The 21708-nt window shown below is 42.0% G+C and overlaps 1 protein-coding gene across 4 annotated transcripts in view; it reads right to left on the bottom strand.

Moving 5' to 3' along the window:
* The window catches only part of kdm5a (lysine demethylase 5A), a 52000-nt gene extending 30520 nt beyond the window's left edge, over nucleotides 1-21480 (bottom strand). For all 4 annotated transcript variants that reach the window (XM_088646659.1, XM_088646660.1, XM_088646661.1 and 1 more), the window contains exons 1-15: nucleotides 19953-21480; nucleotides 16743-16820; nucleotides 15764-15886; nucleotides 10577-10747; nucleotides 10046-10228; nucleotides 9519-9597; nucleotides 8519-8610; nucleotides 7364-7522; nucleotides 5752-5871; nucleotides 4923-5081; nucleotides 3445-3626; nucleotides 2366-2528; nucleotides 1631-1750; nucleotides 618-812; nucleotides 4-185 (exon numbers count right to left, since the gene is read on the bottom strand). In XM_088646659.1, the coding sequence (XP_088502785.1) occupies nucleotides 4-185; nucleotides 618-812; nucleotides 1631-1750; nucleotides 2366-2528; nucleotides 3445-3626; nucleotides 4923-5081; nucleotides 5752-5871; nucleotides 7364-7522; nucleotides 8519-8610; nucleotides 9519-9597; nucleotides 10046-10228; nucleotides 10577-10747; nucleotides 15764-15886; nucleotides 16743-16820; nucleotides 19953-20099 (2153 nt within the window). In that variant the 5' untranslated portion in view covers nucleotides 20100-21480. The remainder of the gene's footprint in view (nucleotides 1-3; nucleotides 186-617; nucleotides 813-1630; nucleotides 1751-2365; nucleotides 2529-3444; nucleotides 3627-4922; nucleotides 5082-5751; nucleotides 5872-7363; nucleotides 7523-8518; nucleotides 8611-9518; nucleotides 9598-10045; nucleotides 10229-10576; nucleotides 10748-15763; nucleotides 15887-16742; nucleotides 16821-19952) is intronic.
* Nucleotides 21481-21708: the final 228 nt, after the last annotated feature.

Below are 21708 nucleotides of genomic sequence, written 5' to 3'. Positions count from 1 at the left end.
CACCTGAGGCACTTGTTGCTCAGCGGGCAGTGGCAGAGGTCGGCGGCATGGTGCAGACACACCAGGCGCTCCGGGTTGCAAGAACAGGTGAGAGCCGACAGGAAGCAGGTGGTCTTGCATTTTGCGCACTGGCGCTCGTCGTCCGGGACAAGCTCAAACACCTCCTGTTCCGAGGCCAGGACGCCCTGCCAGCCCCCCAAAAAAGACGGACAATTATAGAACAATTAGACGTCAGAAGCACTTTATGAGTGAATTCACTGCACAAAGAACAAGTAACGGTTTACTCCATGCTGATAAGACCTTTACAAAAACAAAAACTAGACCTATACAGTTAAATATTAAAACTAGGCAGATTTAGAAGATAGTAGCAGTAATTCAGATTTACTTTTTTTAATTCAAAACTTTTTCTGCGTTGTCGTCTTAACCTTACCTCATCGGATCAATAGGAAAGAAGTGGCTTAAGATATGGGCTACATTTGCCGACAGCTGATTATCTTAACAGCCAAGACGAGATATTTGGTTCATTGGCAAACATTAAATTTGTTTGAAAGCAAAGCAGAACCGCCGGTCGCTGTGTTTTCTTGCACCGCGGGGAAAAGGGATTGGGCGGCACACACCATCTGCTGGACGGCCTGCCTGAGTCGGGTCTCCTCTTCAATCGTCTCCCCCATCTCCCTGAACACAGCGGCCGCCAGCTCCACATCCAGACTCTCTGGGTCGGCCGCCATCTTGCAGAGCAGCTCCTCGTGGGAAAAGACACAGTACCGCTGGAGGCGGCGGTAGTGAGCCACACATTGTCTCCCCATCGGCAGCTGACGGGAGAGACGGCGATGGGTTAGCGCCACAAACATCCCAACTTCCTCCTTATTAATGGAACCCAGAGATCCCATTTCAAAGATCGTTCTTTTTTTAGCAATCCAGTTAAAAAAGGGCTAAACGAAAGCCAAAAAGCCTCAGAATTTCATTATCACTGCGACTTAATGGAAGAAGAGATCGGTGCCTGAATGTAAAATTCCAATGATCGCATTAAGCATAATATCAGCATATTAATTTACTGAAACAAACAGTTGGAAGTTACAGATAACAGCTGGTTAGGCAGATAATGCAATCATACTGCTTGAGAGAGTGTAATAATATAAGCATCCAGACTTTTGTACCTGGGATAATATAACTGATACAAAACAGGACATGTCTGCAGGTGTAAATGTCGCACACAATCAAATCATTTCAGTTGTCGTTATCAGCTATCTCAAACTGTGCTTTATGGTCTACTTTGTGGCAGGAAGTTAGTGTGAAAATGTATGAAGCAGTGCAGATCGGATTTTCAAAATAATTATCTTTGCAAAGGCAATCTCTTTAATGAGAAGAGCACTTCAGCTATGTGCAACCCTTTTCTAACAATGAAAGCCAGTTATGTCTTATATGCCATTATTTAATATTCAATATTCAGTTATCCAATACTCAGGTCCATAGTCAATTTTATTGAAAATATTGCATAGTACTGTTTACGGAAACAAAAGATTTAGACTAATTTATTCAGATATTTCACGTCTCTTTAGCAGTGCGAGAAGACAAGGGATGTCACTGCTATCCCAGGATGCTTGGCGGCATGGAAATTTGAAAGACGTACCCAGTCTGCAGTGCAGAAGTTGACGGCTTCAGCAAAGTTATAGCCCTGGTTAAATCCGCTGTGATAGGCCCTCGGGAAGGTCACCACAAACTCTCCTGCACACTGGTTCGTCCTGAACACCTGCCCCCAACAGGACAGCGACAGGTGAAATGCTTGGAAAAGAATAATCTGGCAAACTACACTGAAAATAGAGGCAGCCTTGGAACTGGTGAAACAGAAACACACGACACATGCACACGGTTTGCTTAATCTCACTCTCGCCTGTCAAAACCTAAGCTAAAGGATTCTGAAGAAAGATGTACACGCAGAACATGTAAGCCAGAGGTTAGCCTTGATGATGCATGCTACTACCGGATGTCTTGGGTGAATTCCTAACAGAGAAGTGGGAAGCAGGATTGGAGGCCTCTATAAATGCACTGTTTATCTGCTGGTGGCTACCCAGAAGCTAAACGTTAACATACAACATCAAGTGAAAACAAATCGAAGCCTTCGCATGTTAACATGTGGTGCGTAACTCCCATGAAAACATTTCATTGCTGGGAGAGCTACCCTGTAAATAGGAGAAAATTGTTATAGTTGTATTAAAGGTGTAGAACCGATTAATAGCGACTGACCACTTTGGCTGTGAACAAGAGTCAGATGGTTGAGCACAAGGAATCCAGAACAGCACCCTGGTACCCTGCCCCGCCCACCCACTGCTCTCTCAACCCCCCCGCGGCGTTCGCAGTGACTTACGGGCACCCCGTGCTCCATCAGGATGTTGGGGTTCATGATGGTGACCAGCTGGTGGAGCAGGTCGGGTTGGGAGTCGAAGAGCTCGGGAGCCAGCTTCTTCATGACCGCCTCCAGCTGCTCGGCGGCGTGGGCCGGCACTCCGTACCACGTCTTGGGCTCTCCCCTGAGAGAAGAGCAGAGACGGGGTGGGGGGAGGAAAAGGAGGATGGGTGCTTTTCATGTTCGCCGAACCCCCCCAAAAATAAACAGCTCAGGATGGACAACGCAGTCTTAGTTGCCTGCATGACTCGCCACATTTGCAAAGAACAAAAGTGTGCACTGTCCAGCAAAGCTGGGCAGAGCATAGAAAAAATGGGGTCAAACACGGTTCAGCCACTTATCTGTGATTCAATGTGCTTCTGCTTCTTCAGATTACTAAATTATATACTTGAAATCTCAATTTGTTTTGCACAGCAACCCTAAAATGATAAATAGATACCCAGGCCCAACCCAGGAGATTATTCCACGGTTCCATTTCTGGAAAAATATTTCCATTTCTGAGGTAACCAGTATTTAATCAGTGGGGGATAAGGAACGTCGCTGCTATCCCAGGATACTTGGCTTTATGGACATTTAAAAGATTAACCCGCTCTGCAGTACAGACGCTGATGTCTAAAGTTAACGCTGAAGTCTAAAATTATAAAAAGTTCAGCCGGCCCACCCCAAAGATTTTGAGTTCTTTGAGTTCAAGATTTATACAACTAAATTTCGGGCCCTTAGTGTTAAAAAAAACACTGCACAAACAGAAATAACGTCAAAAGATACCACGGGTTACGGAAGGAAAAAAATGATTTAGGATCAAGGTTTTTTTTTTAAAGAAAGCTGACATTTTCTTATAGTGGTTGAAACCTTTTGAATACTTAAATGTTCAACCATTCTTAATTAAGTACCATATCTATAGGTAAGACATTCATTCACTAGGTATCAGAATCCACAACGTCACCAACTAATAAAGGCTTTCAGTACATTGTCCTCAATGAGGTATCTTCTGGAGTATTTTGGTAGAACAGTTCTGCTGATTAAATATGCTGTAGACCTACCAGTGCAAGAAGTTGATGGAGTAGCTCCAGTGGTCTTCAATGTGCCAGCAGAAGGAGGAGAAGCACATGCCTACGTAGAGCCAGGGCACCTTCATGCCCGAGATATCCACGTTGATGTGGGTCAGCACCGACTGCTCCAGAACGGGCATGTTATTGAGGTTCCAGCCTGAGTTCGCATACTCCTGATGACAAGGGTAGAGAGCGTCACAAACAGTGCTCATAATCCGGGGAAGAACGTCCATGGAAAGACACCTTCCTTCCTGTTATCCTTGTAGCTTCCCTAAGAAAAGCTGTTTCATTCCCTCCAGGTAAAGTACGTTTTTTTACATGCGCTGTGCCTTGATTACTCCATGTGTGTTGAATTCACGCATCATTTTGTTCCCAGAAAAATGGAACTGGTTACTATGAATCCTATCGGATATTTACATAAAGACTGTTTTTGATTCAAGGAGGCTATCATGGTAAAATGATTAAATCTGCCTTTTCACCTCTGGGGTCCACAAAACATTTTCTCAATGCTGTGTGCCAAGAGGTGACAATTTGGTTTTTGACCTCATTTAGTTTGTGTTGATTAATTTAATGCACGGTTCTTTGCTTTGTGTTTGCAAACCCATGTTTTGTTCTTTGGGCTCCATGAGTCTGCTCTGTCTGTGTAAAACGTTGATAAAAAAAGCAACAATTTTATCTGACTTAGTAATTCAAAATGCATTATTCATCTCCAGGGGGGACAATTTAATCAGCAGGTGATGCAACGTTCAGCACCTGACTAATAAAGTGATGTGAAAAAGAAAGTACACCCCTTTATGATTCTGTGGTCTCACTTATCAAGCGCTCTTCCAGGAAACATTTACTTCAAGATAGTGCTGTTACAGGGGGTTCCACATGTTACTAAATCAAGAGCTTACTTTTCCACACAAGGTTTGAACGTTGGCTGATTTTGTTTAATAAACAGTAGTAGAGGAGTTTATTGCCATATGCACCTGTACGTTATTATTATTCTTATACAATGGACAACACCACACAACGTAGACAGAACATTACGACATCAGAAATAATACAACCAGAACGATAAATATGAAGCAGTGAACGAAAGACAAAATGTGGTAGACCACGCAAAAATCGCACAGTGCAGATGTGCATTGAGTTTAAAGACAAAACAAAACCTGTGTGTGTTGTCACCAAGTCAGATTTATCTACTGTTACGACTTGGTGAGGACTAGGTGAAGATCAGATGTCTTAATATGTAAAACCACAGAATCTTAAGAGGGTGTGCTTTGTTTTTCGCAAATCACGGTCAAACTGCAATGCAAATCTGTAATCTGTAAGTGTAATTCGAGTTTGGCTCAGCCTTATCACGTCCGAGTTTCGGAAAAGTAAAGTTTATCGTAAGCACGAATCGCCAATAAAGGATCTCAGGGACACCCTGCATAAGAGAAGTGAAAGAGGTGACGGGAAGCGATGTTGTCAGGACCGCTCACCTCCTCGTCCGGCAGCAGCTTCCTCTTCCCGTCGCGCACCGGGAACCCGCTGCCCACGTCCTTGGAGCTGATGTCGGCGCCGTACTCCACGATGACGTCCTCCTCGATGCTGCTCACCAGCCGCCAGAACTCCTTCTCCACCAGCTCGGTGGGCACCATCTACGTGCCCAACGGGGCAGCGAGAGAGCAAGAGTCAGAGGGTGGTTGTGGAGAATAAGAGGATGCTCAACCTCCTGCACAGTGTGAGACAGCCCAATCTTGAACTTGTGCACGGTCCAGGACACATGCTTCCCAAAGCCTTTATGTTCCAAAGTACAATATGTTTGAAAGAGAGAACAGAATCGCCAAATGATAGCTATTAACTCGTATAACTGACCGTTCTCCTAAGGAGCAGCAAGCAATAAGAGGCTCGCCAGATCTGTCCCAATTTTTTCGGCATCGTGTATCATATAATCTCATTTTTTTGTTAATTTGCATGTATTTATTATTATTACTTGCGATTTCCAAAAAGAACATCTAGAAGATCTCTTTGCCCTGTCTTGTGCAAAAAGCACTGTCTTGTCAATTACCCAGCGGGGAAAGAAAACCCAAACGTTTGAGTCACCGCAACACAGCTCGAGTCTGCAGACCATAAGCACACAAAACGAGACCCGAGACACATGCAACCACCAAAGACGTGAAAAGAAATGGCCCAAAGAAGATCTCCCCGCAAAACATTGAGCATTTTGGAGTGCGAACGAACGTGTGGCTAAAGGGTTATCCTGACACAGTTACAGAAAGAACAGGAAAACATACCCTTACTTTAAAAAAAGCACCAAACGGTACGTACGTGCACAGGCATGTTAAAATAGTCGGACTTGAAATGATCTGCCATTTCGCCGAAGCTCTGCAGGGAGTACTCCCTCACCGCCTGCTCGAAGCCAAATGCCTCCCGTGGTTTGCTGCACTCCTGGCGGGGGAAACACAGAGCAAATTATGTCAGCTTCAAGATCCACTGTCTTTATATAATCAGCTGGAGGTCCCCTTTCAGAAACCAGGAAAGACCGTTCAAATTGGAGCAAATGGCCTTCATTGCACAGCGTTGTTTTGTACTGAATAAACATTGACACAGGCTAACACTGAGGAGGGAGGGGTGTGCAGCAGCTCTCACTGCTACCTTGGGTTCAATTCCTGTGGAGCGTGGAGTTTAGATGTTTTCTCCCTGTGTGCTCGCGTGAGTTTCCTCCAGCTGTTCCAAAGACAGGCAGGGTGGTTTATTGGCATCTGGGAAAACTGGCCTTGGCGTTAGGCTGTGTACCTAGGCCCTGTGTCCTACCTCCAGGGTTTAACTCCCCCCATGACTGTGTACTGCAAAGGCGGATTAGAAAACAGATGAATGAATATGCTAGTGTCGTCCCAACTATACTTCTTGACTTGATGGCACGTAGCCGTTTGTGTATAACTGTAAGCATCTATTATATGTGACTATAACCAATGGAAGGAAAGGGGGGTCATCAATGAGGAAAGTGGCCTCGACTGACCACACCGGAGAGCTTGGAATTGAATGCCGTACCATTGCCATAGCATTGCTCAACCAAGGGAAAAAGCACTGCGTACTGAGCAACAGAAGACTATTAAGCAATGCATGTCTGTCTCAACTGCTTCAACTCAGTTAAGCACGCCTGCCCAATTTACAGCAATCTACTTTTGTGTGTGTTTATACACATACGCTCGGTCCGTGACTTGGGAATCGGTTATGCTCCCAAGCTTTGTTCACAACTCGAGGTCATTCTCAAGCCGAAAAATACTGGCAGAAACGCGAGAACCCCATTTGCTTCAAAGGTTACTGTTCTAAGTGTTTTTAGGATTCAATACGGCCCTGTCCCTTTCCCCTTTCTCCCGCCTTTTATCAGAGCTATTGAGGTTCAAATTGGCCACGGAATACCACAGCAAATACTGGGATGTCAAAGTCGGAAGCAAAACAAAACCAGGGGGCAAATGAATGCTGAACCCAGCAGCGATATTGGGGAGTGACCTCAGTTCATCGTTCCCATATTCCAAACACATTCGCTGTTCGCTGGCCATTTCTTAATATTTCTTAAGGGAACCAGTTCTTATGCTGTTCATATGTACAGAATATTCATATCGCCAATAACAGTGTTCTCCTACTGTTTTTATATATGTATATGAGTGAAAGAAAACTGAAATATTATGGTAACATGACTATCGATTAGCTCTAGCCGTTTCACAGCACTAGGAAGCAGAACCGTCTAAAACTCCTAATTACTGCTTTGATGTGACAAGATGAATGGATGGGCGAATATTGTACCAAATGACACAACCAGGAGCTGCAACGGTACAGCAAGGTAGGGATGTGAATGCAAAACAGTCTACCTCTGGCTGATGGACGCACGAACCCTGTGAACCACAGCCGCCCGAGCTCCTCCCGGGAATGCCCTTACCTCCGCCACGCACTTGGGGCAGCGCCAGTCCCCCTTGGGCACGTCCTGCAGGGGCGGGATGAGGCAGAAGGTGTGGTAGCTGTCGTCGCAGCCGTCGCACAGGAGCAGCCGGTCCTCCTCGTCGCCCCGGCCGCACACCAGACACACGTACAGGTCGATCTTGGGGAGAAAGAGAGCGGGGCGTGGGTCAAAGCCCCATCCGCGTGGAGGCAAGCACACCCCACCCCCCCCGCCCCCGGGCTTCAAAAATAAAGGTCGCCTGTTCGCTGCCTTGTGAATCACACGCAGCTCTTAATAAAGGCCATCTGTGATAGATCATAGCTGTCATCAATCCTCATTCTGAAGAAACAAAATGTCACTCCACGTATGCATCTAGTTTTATGGAAGTAACCGCAGTCCTTACTTTAAATAATAATTCCTTGCACTAACATAGCGCTTTTCTAGAAACTCCAAAGCGCTTTACAAGTAATGGGGAATCCCACTACCGCCACCAGTGTGCAGCCCCACCTGGATGATGCTCCAGTCCTCTCCCCACACACCAGCTATTAGTGGGGAGGAGAGCAGAGTGATGAAGTCAGTTCAGAGATGGGGATTATTAGGAGGCCATGATTGGTAAAGGCCGATGGGAAATTTGGCCAGGACACCAGGATGACATCCCTACCCTTTTCGAGAAACGCCCTGAGATTTTTAATGACCACAGAAAGTCAGAACCTCGGTTTTACGTCTCATCTGCCTTTTTACAGTACAGTGTCCCCGTCACTACACTGGGATGTTAGGACCCATACAGACCACAGGGTGTGTGCCACCTACTGACCTCACTAAAACCTCTTCCAGCATCAACCTTAGTTTTTCCCAGGAGGTCTCCCATCCAGATACTGACCAGGCTCTCACACCTGCTGAGCTCCAGTGGGGCTGCCAGTTGTGAGATGCAGGGTGATACAGCTGATAAAGTCACCAATAGAGGTGGGATTCAAACCCACATCTCCAGGGGTGACTGTGACCTAATCGTAGTGCTTAGACCGCTTGGCCACTCTAATGCGTTGAAATTCTTTACTACATCCAGAGACAAAAGAAGAACACGGCGAATAACGCCGGTAGAATTGCTTTATCCTGTTTCAGCTTATTAGTGCTTCATACAGCCTGAAGTTCACTCACAAAGTTAACTTCCAGAGTCTCCTTGCGCTGCCGCATCTTAATGGCAAAACCCTGAGACTTGAGGTGACGCTGTTTCTTGGCAAAACCTTCATCTGCAAGTGCGGGAAAAGAGAAATATTCTGTGACACAATGCAGGACAGTGACTGCTCATCAAAACAGAATTCAGAAACCTTGTGGTATAACACATTTTGAAGCTTTACATTTTTCTCTACCTAGTAGACAGAACTCTATCCAGGTTATGCATCAGTGAAGCTGTTACCAACTGCATACAAGTTTGATCCATCAAGGTTTGGCAGCAGCTTTCATATAAAAAAACAGCACTACACCTCGTCAGCTAATTGTTAGTGAACTTCAAATAAGAGCCCTTTTCTCCAGCTTCTTCACGTACCTGCTGTTTTTAAATGCAATTGTGTGGAGCAGTGAGGTCATGAAAAATCGATATCTTAATTTCTTCAAGATTGGTTAAGAAACCGGTCTTAACCAAGGCTTGCTAAGGATGAAAGAGTGTTCCGCAAAGAAATGTTGTCATTGACAAATAAGTACGGTTTAATAAACACGACATCGAAACATTACATTGTAACTACTGAATTACTACAATTTAGATACAGGGTAATACAATTATTTAATTATGGCTAAAAGCGGCGATAAAAAAAACTTTACTCAATGCAACAAGATATTTAACAGGCATTTTAGAGTTTCTTTCATCTGTGAAACCAATCTATTATGTTTTCAGAGTTTTTCATTTTATACTTGCTTAACTTGGAATTGCCATATGCTCCTTTAAAATCTTGGCTCACAGTGGGCAGGCTTCAGATTCGCTGTGGGCTTCACAGATTGGCGTCAAGAGTGGCACATAACTCACCATTCAAGACTTCTGCCAACTGGGAGCTAACTCTCATAGGTCACAGAACTCAACCTGTGCTTGGAGTCGGCCTCTTTTCTAGTTAAAGGACTTAGGAACCCTAGTGCTTTGAGAGAATCAGGATATAAAATGACATACCTGCAGGAACAATTTCCAGTCCCACCATTTTAGGGTTTGTACCAAAGATAGGCAGGTTCTTCAGCTCCTTGTTATCTTGCTAAAGGAAATGGAAAAACGCAATTAAGCAATTAAAAGGCAAACCAGAGTATCATTTCCGAAAAATTTAAAAAAGTAAGCACGCCGAGAGAACAGTGAGCAGGGATGTTTTCTTTTTCATTTTCAGCAACCCATGATAAAAACAGAAATGTTTCATATTTCAAAAACTGTTTGTGGAGAGATGTGACTTAAACATTTTAACGCAAATCTTCATGTGAGCCAGTAACTAAGCATGCATTTTGAGAAGAGGAAAAAAACTAAGCAGCAGAACAGAAAACCATCACAAAAAATAAAGGCGTCAGTGTGTCGTATATACAAATGCAACTGTCCTTGGATTCAGTGATTTAGCAACAGAGGTTTAAAGATGATCTGACTTGGGGCCGTAGACAGTAGACATTTTACAAGACTGCAGGTCTGTGTAAAATGAGTCTCGGCTTGTACTCAGTTACCTCAGCAGACTTCAGACGCCTGGAACGTCGCTCAGGGGCTGGTTGTAATGTGGGAACCAGGGGGTCTTTGGCCTGGGTCCGGTGACACAACACCTCCTCCTCGTCCTCTTCCTCACCAGCCCCTTCTATGCCCTCCTCTCCCTCCTCTCTGTCCTCTGCCTCCTCATAGAGCTTCTGAATTCCCTGAGAGAGGAAGATAGCAGGACAAAGGACCGAGATCAGAAATGCGGCAAAACATGAGACGCCCGAGACCTCACCCCTAACGCTCATCTCTAAGCAACAGACACTGTCTGGAACATAGACTGACTTCTTTCCTGACACAGTCAGTCAGATTCAAAGCACAGGAGAATCTGGTAGAGTCAGGCGGATTTTAGTGACTTGCTGGTTATGCGGAATAGAGAAAATTATTTAAGACACGATTTCTGAGAGTGATTAAAACACATCTGGGCAAGCGATCTGACAAAGGCTTCAATAAATGACCGTCCACAGTTCTTCCAATACTGGCACAATCTGTGAGGCTCCGGGCCTTACCGTCAGGGTGGCTCCAGACTGGAAAAGTTCATAGGGGTACAGGATCCTCTCAAAGTGGGAGCGTAGGAGTGACCCCGTTCCCTTTCCTGGTGGGTAACCCATCCGGTTTGCCACTTTGGACCACTTCTTCTCCTTACACACCACCTCGAAGCCGCCTTCTGCCGACACAATCTGCAAGCACAACATTGTGAAGTCCCCCAAAACAGAAAGGCTTTTATTTTCATTTACAAAAACCTTCTGCCAAACTAGTAAAACCACATATATTGCCCTCCAAAAGTATTGAGTCAGTCAAGTAAAAACTGCTATTTCTGCTGTATGATAATAATTCCTTACACTTATACAGCGCTTTTCTGGACACTCCACTCAAAGCACTCTACAGGTATTGTGGAATCCCACTACCACCACCAATGTGTAGACCCTCCTGGATTGCAACGGCAGTCAAGGTGCACCAAAGTAATGAAGCCAAGAACAGAGCGATAAAGCTAATTCATAGATGACGATTATTAGGAGGCTATGGTTGATAAAGGCCAGGGGAACATTTGGCCAGGACACTTGCATTACTACTTTTACTCTTTTCAAGAAACGCCCTGGGATTTTTAATGACCATGGAGAGTCAGGACCTTGGGTTTACGTCTCATCCTAAGGACAGTGTATTTTTACAGCCTAGTGCCCCTGTCACTGTACTGGGGCATCAGGACCCACACAGACTGCAGGGTGAGCGCCCCCTGCTGGTCCACTAACATCTTATGGTAGCAACCTTAGTTTTCTCCAGAAGGTCTCCCATCCAGGTACTGGCCAGGCCAGGTATAATCAGGAAATTGAAATTTAATGTGAAAAGATGAATATAAGGCAAAAGTACAGAATGTCACCTTTTCATTCTGGGTATTTCTGCACACATATGCTTTAAAGTTTTAGAATAATACATGTTGTCAGCAATTTGGACTTCTCTGTCCCAATACTTATGGAGAGCACTTCATAAGATTGTTGGGGTCCAGCCTTTTCTTCTCAAATTGTATAATTTTTATTATACAATTTTATAATAAATGCTGTGAATGTAAATAAAATCATTTAGGATTAACAAGTATTTATTTTGTAACATAAAAAGACATTACGTTTGTTTCTACTAATAGTAGGGCACGCACAGTGGCTATGTAAGAATCTGGTATGACCTAAAACACATTTTAACACAGCAACGTAAGAATGCTAATAAAATCGGTGTTCTGGGTTTTCTCTTAATTTTTTAATCCATTACAACATATAGGTTTGTTCCTTGGTGCATATATCATTACACTGATAATAAAATATCTTGATAAAATACTCAGAGCCTTTAAAAAAAGGAGGGGGCTTGTTATAACACTCATTTTTTTAAAGTTTAAATCTACACTGCTTCACCGATGTTATGAGTTTAAGAGGAAGAAAAAAGTTAGAAGAAAATACTTTTCAATTGCCAAGCACACGCACTATGGGTAGACTAGTAACATAAAATAACATTTTGGGGGAAAAAGGGCACCATTTTACAGTAATTATTGTTTGGTATGGCAAAAATACAAATGACAAAAATCGACAACTTAGAGCAGAAGTTCTCCCACTGTTTTTCTTGCGACGTGCATGTGGGACAAACAAACGCATGTAGAATTGGGACCAAAAATAGGTCAATACTCCTTAAATCAAAATGCAATCTATAAATAAGAAAAAAAAAATTACCAAGGAACCAGAAGTCAAACATTCGGATTTTGTTTTACAAATTGCCGAGTGGGACATCAGCATGGCACCACTTCTCCAAATAATACAGAAGTTAAAAAGTAGGACAAATTTGCTCGATGAATGAGAACAAAATTGGCACCGGAACCATCTGTGCAAAGAAATGTGTATTTTGACAATTTACTGTTCTTTTTGGCCAATTTCAATTTGTTTATTCCAAACATCACTGTCAGCACTGTGCTTGCAAGGGAAAATAGCATTTATATTTAATATATTGTGAAGCATTTAATTTAATACTATCGTCCAAGAGAAATGGTATAATTACAACCTTGTAACATCTAATTACGATATGTCAATAGTTTTTTTGTTATGAATAGAACGATGCATAAATGGATAAATCAATGTCCCAGCACTGTTGTATGGGACGTTGCAATGAACACTTTACAGAGAACAAGTGTGAAGTTCAAAATATCCCGAACCTTTAAACCGTGACACTGTAAATAATTGGTTTTCCTTTTGAAACAATTTGAAATAAATCACCACCACAATTAAAAAAGAAAAGTATGTTTAAGAAGGAACTATTTAGAAGAACAGCACTACATTTTGTTCTCCTAATACTAAAAGAAACAGACGATTTTTAACAAAATATCCCTGTCAAGTACTAACAAGTACTGAATATTTTTTACTAAAATCTCAATGGAATGACTCTGTTTTAAAAACATCAACAGGTTTTACATTTCCATAACACAAAGCTAATCTGAGGTAATCGTCTTTCAGTAATTCGGCTGATCTCTCTAAATTTTTAATTGAAGTTAAAGAACAATCACAAAACAATCTACATTTCATATGGATGTCTGTCAGATCCATGTAGGCATATTTGCCTAATCTTTAGATTTCTTCAACTGCCACACAAACCAAGCAAACATCACAAGGGCTTCAGTAAGTTTGTCTTGTATAAATGCTCAACTAACGGATTGATTTTAGCCGTAGAAATAAAATCGCATGTGGTGAGATAAGGTACAGAACAATCTGGAGTTAATCCCTACAGGAAGCTCTTACATTTACCGTTTGTGAGACAATTTTCTAGGATGAAACAGCATTCAGCCCTTCGAAAAACAGAGTTTTGTTTAGCGGCATGTTTTTCTGATGACTCAAGTCTTAAGAGCTTCAGACACTCATTTGTCAATGTTTTGCTAGGGGTGGGTACGTTGCGGAGTTTTCCACAGTAGAAACGTTACAGAAGCAAACAAAGGTTTATCTGCTCTACTCATCATCAGTGCGCAGGGCCCTGTGAAATGTTTAAAAGTGCACAGTGGGTTTAAAAAGTGCGACTGGTCTCCAACACTGCCAGTGACAAGATCAAGGCATTCAATAACACTCTTTGAGATTTGTTGCCAAATTCAATACATTTGACTTGAAATACCCTAGGCAGTAACATCCAGGCATATAATTTCGTGAAAGCAGACATGCGGATCAGAACCATTAAGAAAATGTGTAAACGTTGCCTAAAAAGAAAAACCTGCAATTTAAAACCACTTTCGAGATGCAAGCTATTAGGAAGGTAAGCCCTAACCACGTCCAACACTTTGCAGATGAATACCATTCAAGATGCATAATGTTTTACCCAGGCTTTGTGGAAAAAGAAATGGGACATTTTCAAAAACCGTGGTGGTGAATCAGCTCCAGAAATTGCAAATTACTCCCAAAAAAAAGTTAGGTGAAGCTTAGAATGTAAGACTCTCCAAATGTTCTGCAGTGTTCAAGTCATAAAGACAAAGCCCGCAAAGATGTAATCAAGTTGCAGGATGAATAGATACCAACCCAGGGTGTAAAGAGCTGCTCTGAATGGATATCACAACAAAACCTGGTCCTCTTTGGACAGCTGCCATGTGAAAATGACTTTCACAACTCAGGAAGAGGTTTATCTGATCGGTTTTAAGGATAGACATGATTTGACAAGATCACTGTTCTTGGAAAACGTGTTTTGAGCAATCGTGGTTTTCAGTCAGAAAGTGTTCCAATGACTTTGGAAGAGTTTTGTGTCTCGGAGATCTTCATAAATATTAAGACAAAATGCACCGGAAACTGTGCACAAATAAACTGAACATTCTTGATCCAACTACTTTGAAACATTGCACAAATCTCGGTCGTTAAAAAGCTCAGTTAGAGTGCGGATTGAGTCCAGAACTTAGCTGTCCACTCACTGCCAATATCCTTCACCAAGAGCAGCAGCGCAATTAACTGTTCACCATGACGGTCTGTCAATTACTATTCAATAGTGATTCCCACAACTCTCTAAACACTATGGACAATTCTACTCAGAAAGAGAAAATATTATCTGTTCATCCTCTTCCTCACCAGTGCACCCTTCATATTTACTAAAAAATAAATCAACCCAAGTCAAAACAAAAACGCGCACTTTTCAAAAGTACAGCAAATTGAAAAGTTTCCTCACCGATTCATACCTGAAACACACCTTCAAATTCAGCCGATACATCCAAGTAAGACAGAGCAACATCTTGCCCACTGGCCAATAAAAAATGCAAACAAATCCTGTACTATTACTTTGCATAGGCTTTCACACAAAGCGTGTAGTTTGCCTATATGAACATGAGTGAGAAACTGGATCTACAGTGTCAACTTACACAGAATAAGTTGTGCAAAATACTTGCTACTGCACTACTGAGGCCTACAGATTAGGAACCTGACAAAATACTGGCTGGTATACTCACAGCATTATTAAAAACTGAGGAATTATTTATTGCAATAAATATTCATGAACTTGTGCACACAAGAAGTTCAGAGCTTCTTAAACAAATGAACTTCAAACAATATCTAGTTTCATGTTCCTTCCTAAATATAAAAACCGACCTCTTTCAGATCTCTTCTGAAAATGTTACTGCCATCTTATGCTTGTTTCAAAACTGGCCTTATCTCTTAACTTTCAGTGTAATTTGTCAGAAAGGCTGGATTCTCTCCTTGAAATGATGTAAATACAATTTTAAGGCTGATGTCAACACAGAATTTTTCTTTTTGTTTTGTCGGCAGAACTCTTTGGAGTCAATCTTACAACGAAACATCTTTTTAAGTTTTTGAAACCCCCTGCAAAAGGCAGATTCGACAACCTTCACCTTTGAGACTGCATTTGATTTATACAGAGAAAGGTGCTGGGCTTTCTGTTCCACAGTCTATCTGAAAGTTCTGTCTAGAATTTCAAGGCAAATCTTACCATGTTATTACAAGTGATGCACTACAAAGTTATTATATACTATAACACGTGTTATTGATACAATTGTTATAAGGCCATGCTTTCTGTTGGGTTTATTTAATTCATTGTTGAACACATCAATTTCCAAATGGAAAAAAAGCAGTGTATTGCATGTCTAAAATGGCTTATTTGCTTATATGAGAGCTTAGCTGGCAACCTCTAAGTGGACAAGTTTACTCATCGTAATTAACAGTACTCAGTGTTAGTTAATCACGTACCTTACTGAGCATATAGAGATCCAGAATCTTTCTCTCCACATGGGGAATTCTGAGCATAGACCCCTGCAACTCCCAAAACTTGGCAATTTGGTCCAAGAAGTTGAGCTTCACTCGAGTCAAGGCCTAGAAGGAATGCAAGACAAAACATTTTGCATGAGTGAGAAAGAGAGTCACTCTTTGCTAGAGCATTCATTTCAGCAGAGATTTCAGTCTACTGCTTATTAACAATGCCCTGCATCACATTTATCCAAGCTGGACTACTAAAATACCACTACCTCACTGCAGCTTACAAACTCGTACTAAAACAAACCAGAGCTGTGTGCAAACCTCCTTTTCTCCCAGTGAGCCTCATGATCTCTTACTGTCTTATCAAGCTCTCTAGATATTATAGTGTTTCATCTGCTCTTCCAAACTTATAATTAAACCACCCTGGTTATTAACAACACCTCAGTTTTAAGTGGGGTAATAGAAGCTTTGACATGGTCTGCAGCTCCTATGTGCTTTTCAAAACTACAAATGCAAGCTTGACTGGCTAAACCTTAAAACTGCGGTGTGACAGACACACACTGAGTAAGCCGGCACACAGCAGGTCAGCCCATCTCAGTTTATTTGATCGGCATGGTCTTGCATATAACCCAAGGTCAGATACTGAACATACACAAATAAAATGTTGTCCAGTTTAGTTATTTTGCATAACCTTTGCATAAGAAATAAAACTTACAAAGATTCCGGGAGTAGTTCTTCGAAATCCAAGTTTCAAATGTGGCTGAAAGCCTATACAGCTTAACGGAACAAGACAAGTACTTATTTTATACTCGGCAAGTATAACAAATCTACAAACTACCGTATGCTGCATATCCAATAGTTCCTTGTTGGGCACATTACTCATCTTTAGCGGTTCATTTATTATATTTTGGAACTGAAAATGCAGGGTGCAGCAGCAGAAGTTATTCAGCCCGAGTTCAGTATGTGACAGTACCTCCAGTTCGTTCAGCCTCTGGACTCGAGGAATGAATCTGAAGTTCCTCACGTCACAGGCAAAGGGAGGCTGCCAGTCCTGCAGGGAACAGAGAAACAATTAGGAGCCATATCTCCAAATTGCAGTGTTTCTTTTTCAAGAGGTCACACTTGCTACACTTCTGATCAAGCACACAAGGATACGCTCTAAACTAATCCTACTATACTACTAATTCCTAATATCTAGGAAATTAGATATTTCACATGTTTAATAATATATAATATATTTAACATATGCTCCACACTAACCCTACAAGGAAAAGAAATATTTAACACTTTGAAAGCCATCCCATGCTAATTTACAGCATCAGCATCTTCCCCTTTTTGTTCTCCTTTCTTTACAAGATATCCCCTCTCTCAAACAGACCAGAAAAGACACGGGTCATTTTTCCAGTTCTTCTGGGACATATCCGCAACAAAATCTGACCTGCTGCTCACCGTGTATATCAGTCAAGGTAAGGGGTATACTGAATGTACCAAAATGAATAGCTCGCACAGCTACACTGCCAAGATGGCAAAAAGATGGCAAGAAGTAACACAAAAAAAAGGCCTGCTACCACTTGTGGTTAACATTTTAAAACTGCTGAGCTAGCTACCTACCAAAACAGACAAAAGTTATAATTTACACTCTAAAAGTGACAAACATTACCTGGACTATGGAGTTAGTCTAAAGCTTATGCAATATTAGTCTGCTTACAGAGCCAATGAACATCACTGAATGAGTACTAATGGATTACCTTCTAAAACAAGCACTGGAATGAGCACGTGTATCCAGTACCACTTTAACTTGGTAAAAAAAAAACATTTGTTTTACAATCTTTCCACAAGGCAATAACACAAAGGACTCTTGGTTTCCCCAAGCACTTCGCCCATCTCATTCAAGAGGAACTACAGTCCTAATTTCTCAGACAGGTTATTAAATCCCGGTAACAAAAAAGAAAATCACTGACAGTACAGTGAAAAAAGTACATATTTTGAATTGAGCACAAAGTCGTCAACTTGGTGAAAGGAACGCAAGTCGCCATTTTGTCGCAAACTCTTGGTCTTGCCATGGGCGAGTTCCCACGAATCGTGATGTGATGCAGCCCTTCCTGCTCACTAGTCACCGTACTGCCTAATGTGATGGACAGGCGAATAACTACAGGTTGTTCGGCACACACTTCGCCGCAGAAAGTTTCCAACATGATCTTAACATGAGTTAAGAAGCTCCGTTTATCTGCAAAACCATCTCGGAATCCAGAGCACTATTTCTGCTGGATTAAAAGAGACGTATACACAAGCCTGCTTTTTAACAGTGTAACAGGGCCGCTTCACCTCACCAGAAGTTTTGTTGCCTCGCTCTGAATTATAGAATAAGGCGCTGCACGTACTTGGAATTTCCGCCTACTCTGTGATGCAAATTGGAGGTTTTACAAGTTACTGTGCACATTTTGCTTTTATTGTGGTTTGAAATGCACTAATCAATGCTGATTCTTTCTAACCCCGAAATATGAAAATAGCGGCGCAGCACCCCTTTAACGGAGCCCAAAGTAGGTGGTTTGCCCACAACGAAGACAATGACCAAAACTATATCAAACAGAATAGCCTTTAATTTCTTCTGAATCACTACAATATGCATTTCTTTATCAACCTCCTGTAATGTGAGCGCTGGAAAAATGAGCCATGTTTTGCATAGACTTAAAAACATTGAAACATTGTGAAATGACAGCAGTAAAATAAGTGCTTTCCACCAGTGAAAAACTCAATTATATGCCATATGGCAAATTTTTAAAAATAAGACAAAGCTGCTTAAGTATGATTCCGATATACTCAAGCAATCATCTCTTCCAACAAATACATTCTGTAATTCTAAACTTTAGTGATTAGCTTTTTCTGTTGAAGCAATGCTCACTATTGACAAGTTTGAGAGCATCTTTTCTGGTATGCTTTGCAACTGTTTGGCTTTTTGAACCTAAAGGCTGAAAGCTAGCTTTTCCACCAGCTTGGAGTACACACCCACACATTTTTAAATACATTACCCAGTTTAAAAAAAAAAACAAGACATGAAAAGTTGAGGCCTTATGTAAAAAAATCTGCTCTGTGAATCACAACACTGTGGTACTGTGAAATACTATTTTTTGGATCAGCATGTCCCGTTTGGATATCAGCTACTCTTCTGAGTCAGAAAAGAAGCAGGATAGAGACAATAAAGACCTGAGCGTTTATGATCTAGTCCCTATTGATTGTGAAGTGAAAACATAATATCAAAATGGATGAAGATATTACAATAAAGTGGACGTTAACAGAATTTAAGAAACGAGTAGCATGAGGCCTGCGTTCAGACGCAGCTGTTCCCAGGGGGATAAACCATATATTATCAATGTACGTTAAAACAACCTTACGTTTGCTTAATTAATGTGCTTCTTAAAGTCTCGTTTTCCGAGTTAACATTACCTCTATTTACAGATAATGTACAGGGTGACAGTGTTCAGAAAGATGCACTTATTCACCTGAAAAGATCCAGCCCCATTTACTTGAAGAAAAACAGTGTTTTGGTTACGACATAACATTGAAACTTACATCTAAACACCGCTACTTCTGCTACGCAAACCTGAACTCAAAGAACGTGAAACCCATCTGCTGTCTTTTGTTTCAAAAAGCTGCTACATGTATTTATTTGGCTGGAAAGCGAAGGCCTGGCTTTAGATTGAAGAACCTGAAAATGTGTTCATGTTGCAATAAAGACCCAGGCAGCGTGTCCTACACCAATACGGCTTCTGAGAAGGCCTGTTTTTTTTTATTTTACGGGCAGAAGGTTTTTCGTTTCAGGCTCTTTCATTTTTTGTTTTTAATTCTACAAGACACTGAAAGTGGGTTTCATTTAAACCGCGACGATTAAACTCCCTTTTGCGTGACTGCTTCCGATACAAACACTCGAGGGGAAAGTGAGGAGAACTCGACTTCCCCGTTACCTTCACCTCAAAACACTTTTTTTAAACGTTGGAAAAAAAAACCCATCCTGTTCTTCGGAAACCTTAGGTCGCGTCATCAATCCTGAAATCAACTTTCTGTTTTTTTCCCCCTTATTTGTAAACAAACAGAATTAAGACAATTCCCCCATTTTGCGGCAATTGGCGGCTGCTTTAAGTTGAAGAGGTAGATCAGAAGCGATAAACGAAAAGGGGGGGATTACCTCGGGCGGGCGAATTTTGCAGATGCCAGTTTTCTCGGCAATGGGTCGTATCTTGTTAATAAAACCTAAAGGGTCCGAAAAATCTTCCCAACTGGGCTCAAAGACAGGACACTCCGGAGGAGGGACGAATTCAGAGTACACAGACATTACGGGGGGTGTGTGGTTTTTTTTTTTGTTCAGATTAAAATTCAAAGGCGCCCGTTCAATCTGTTTTGTTTTGTTGTTTTTTTTAGTGGAAGATACTCAATGTCTGTCCAAAATGTGCGCGATGCGTTTTCATGCCGTGTCCGACACGCTTCCTTCGAGAAACAATGGTAGCGACGACGTCGGTTTGTCTTCGCGTCGTCCTTTCTTCTTCAGGAAAACTTTATGCATTGCTAGACGTGAATAAAAAGAAGACACGTAAGGTCGGGGAGGAGAGAGCTTAACACGGGCAAACAGACCAGCAAAATGATGCAGAGGCACTCCAGAAACCGGGTGTACCCCTGGAGGTCTACATCACGACAAAATGCAAACCGACCCAGTGCTCCTCTCTGCGCATCAGGCAAGGTAGGGAGGACACGAAGATCAAACAAGCCCGTGATAATCCGGAGGAAAAAAAATAGTAAAATCAGAACAGCAACAGTTGTATCTCTTTGGTTAAAACGCCGGCACGGTTAAATGTTACTAGTATCCTTCCTGAAGGAAAATCCTATTTTAAAAGGCGCAGGAAACTCATTTTGGTGTTCCATCTGTCGTGGATGTCAAATTACTTCATAATTTCAGAGAGGGGAAAAAAAATGATCGAACCTCCTCGTTCAATCCACACGGCCAGGAAGACGTCCATTCGTTTCTTCTATACACTGAAAGTTATTCTGGATGTTGAATTATTCCTCTTTTAAGTGCTTTTTTTTCTGGCATAGATACACAGTAAGGCACACGTCCGCTCATCCCAAAAGATTTGTTTGTTTGTTTTTTTAAAACAAACCAAGCGTCGGGTTTATTAGAGGTGATATCGATCACTTCGTGTAGAGCAATCATTTTCTCGTGTTCTTCCGTTCAGCAGCCAAGCTGGTCGTATATCCATCTTTGACGGTACACCTCTATACTCCAAATAACTTAGCAAGGTGTTTGCAGAACAGCACAGGCACACACACAAAAAAAAAACTTAAAACAGCACGTCAGCTTTCAGGATGCGTAGGTTTATCAGTTGATCTTAGGTCCGTATACCGCATTCCCTTATTTGTGGTTTGTTTTCTGATTTTTTTTTGTCCGGGGAAAAAATACTACTATTCCTTATTTCGTTCAAAATCTTCCTTCTTTCTACGGCCGCCGCACCACCCCCTTAGCAACAACAGCGTATCCATCCTCCTCTTTCCCCGGTGGAAAAGTAAAAATGTTCTTTCCGGACGCTATATTATACACCCTTAGCGTTGCGATTCACTTCGATGGGGAAAAATCTGCTAAGGATTTTACACGAAATGGTTACATAAGCGGAAAAAGTGTAGGGCGATTTCAGCGGAGTTTTAACACGCGGATGGATACAGCCCGTCAGGCGACGCTCTAAGGTCAAAGGGAGGTTCCGGTGCCGATTTATTTCCGGTATGAAGTTGGCAGTCGAGTTTTGGATAAAGATGTTGTGGTTTTACGTGGGATAAAATAATGCATTTCAATCCGATGAAAGTGGTTGGAAGTGCTTATTTCTGCAACATTTTACTCGTTTGCTAAGCAGAATGCCAGTGGCTTCCTACTTTCAGTTTCTGGCGAGAAGACCCAT

The sequence above is a fragment of the Lepisosteus platostomus genome, chromosome 9 (assembly GCF_059453375.1).
Source record: "Lepisosteus platostomus isolate fLepPlt1 chromosome 9, fLepPlt1.hap1, whole genome shotgun sequence".
NCBI lineage: Eukaryota > Metazoa > Chordata > Actinopteri > Semionotiformes > Lepisosteidae > Lepisosteus > Lepisosteus platostomus.
The sequence above is the reverse complement of the archived record's forward strand: the minus strand, read 5'-3'. Positions and strand labels throughout refer to the sequence as shown.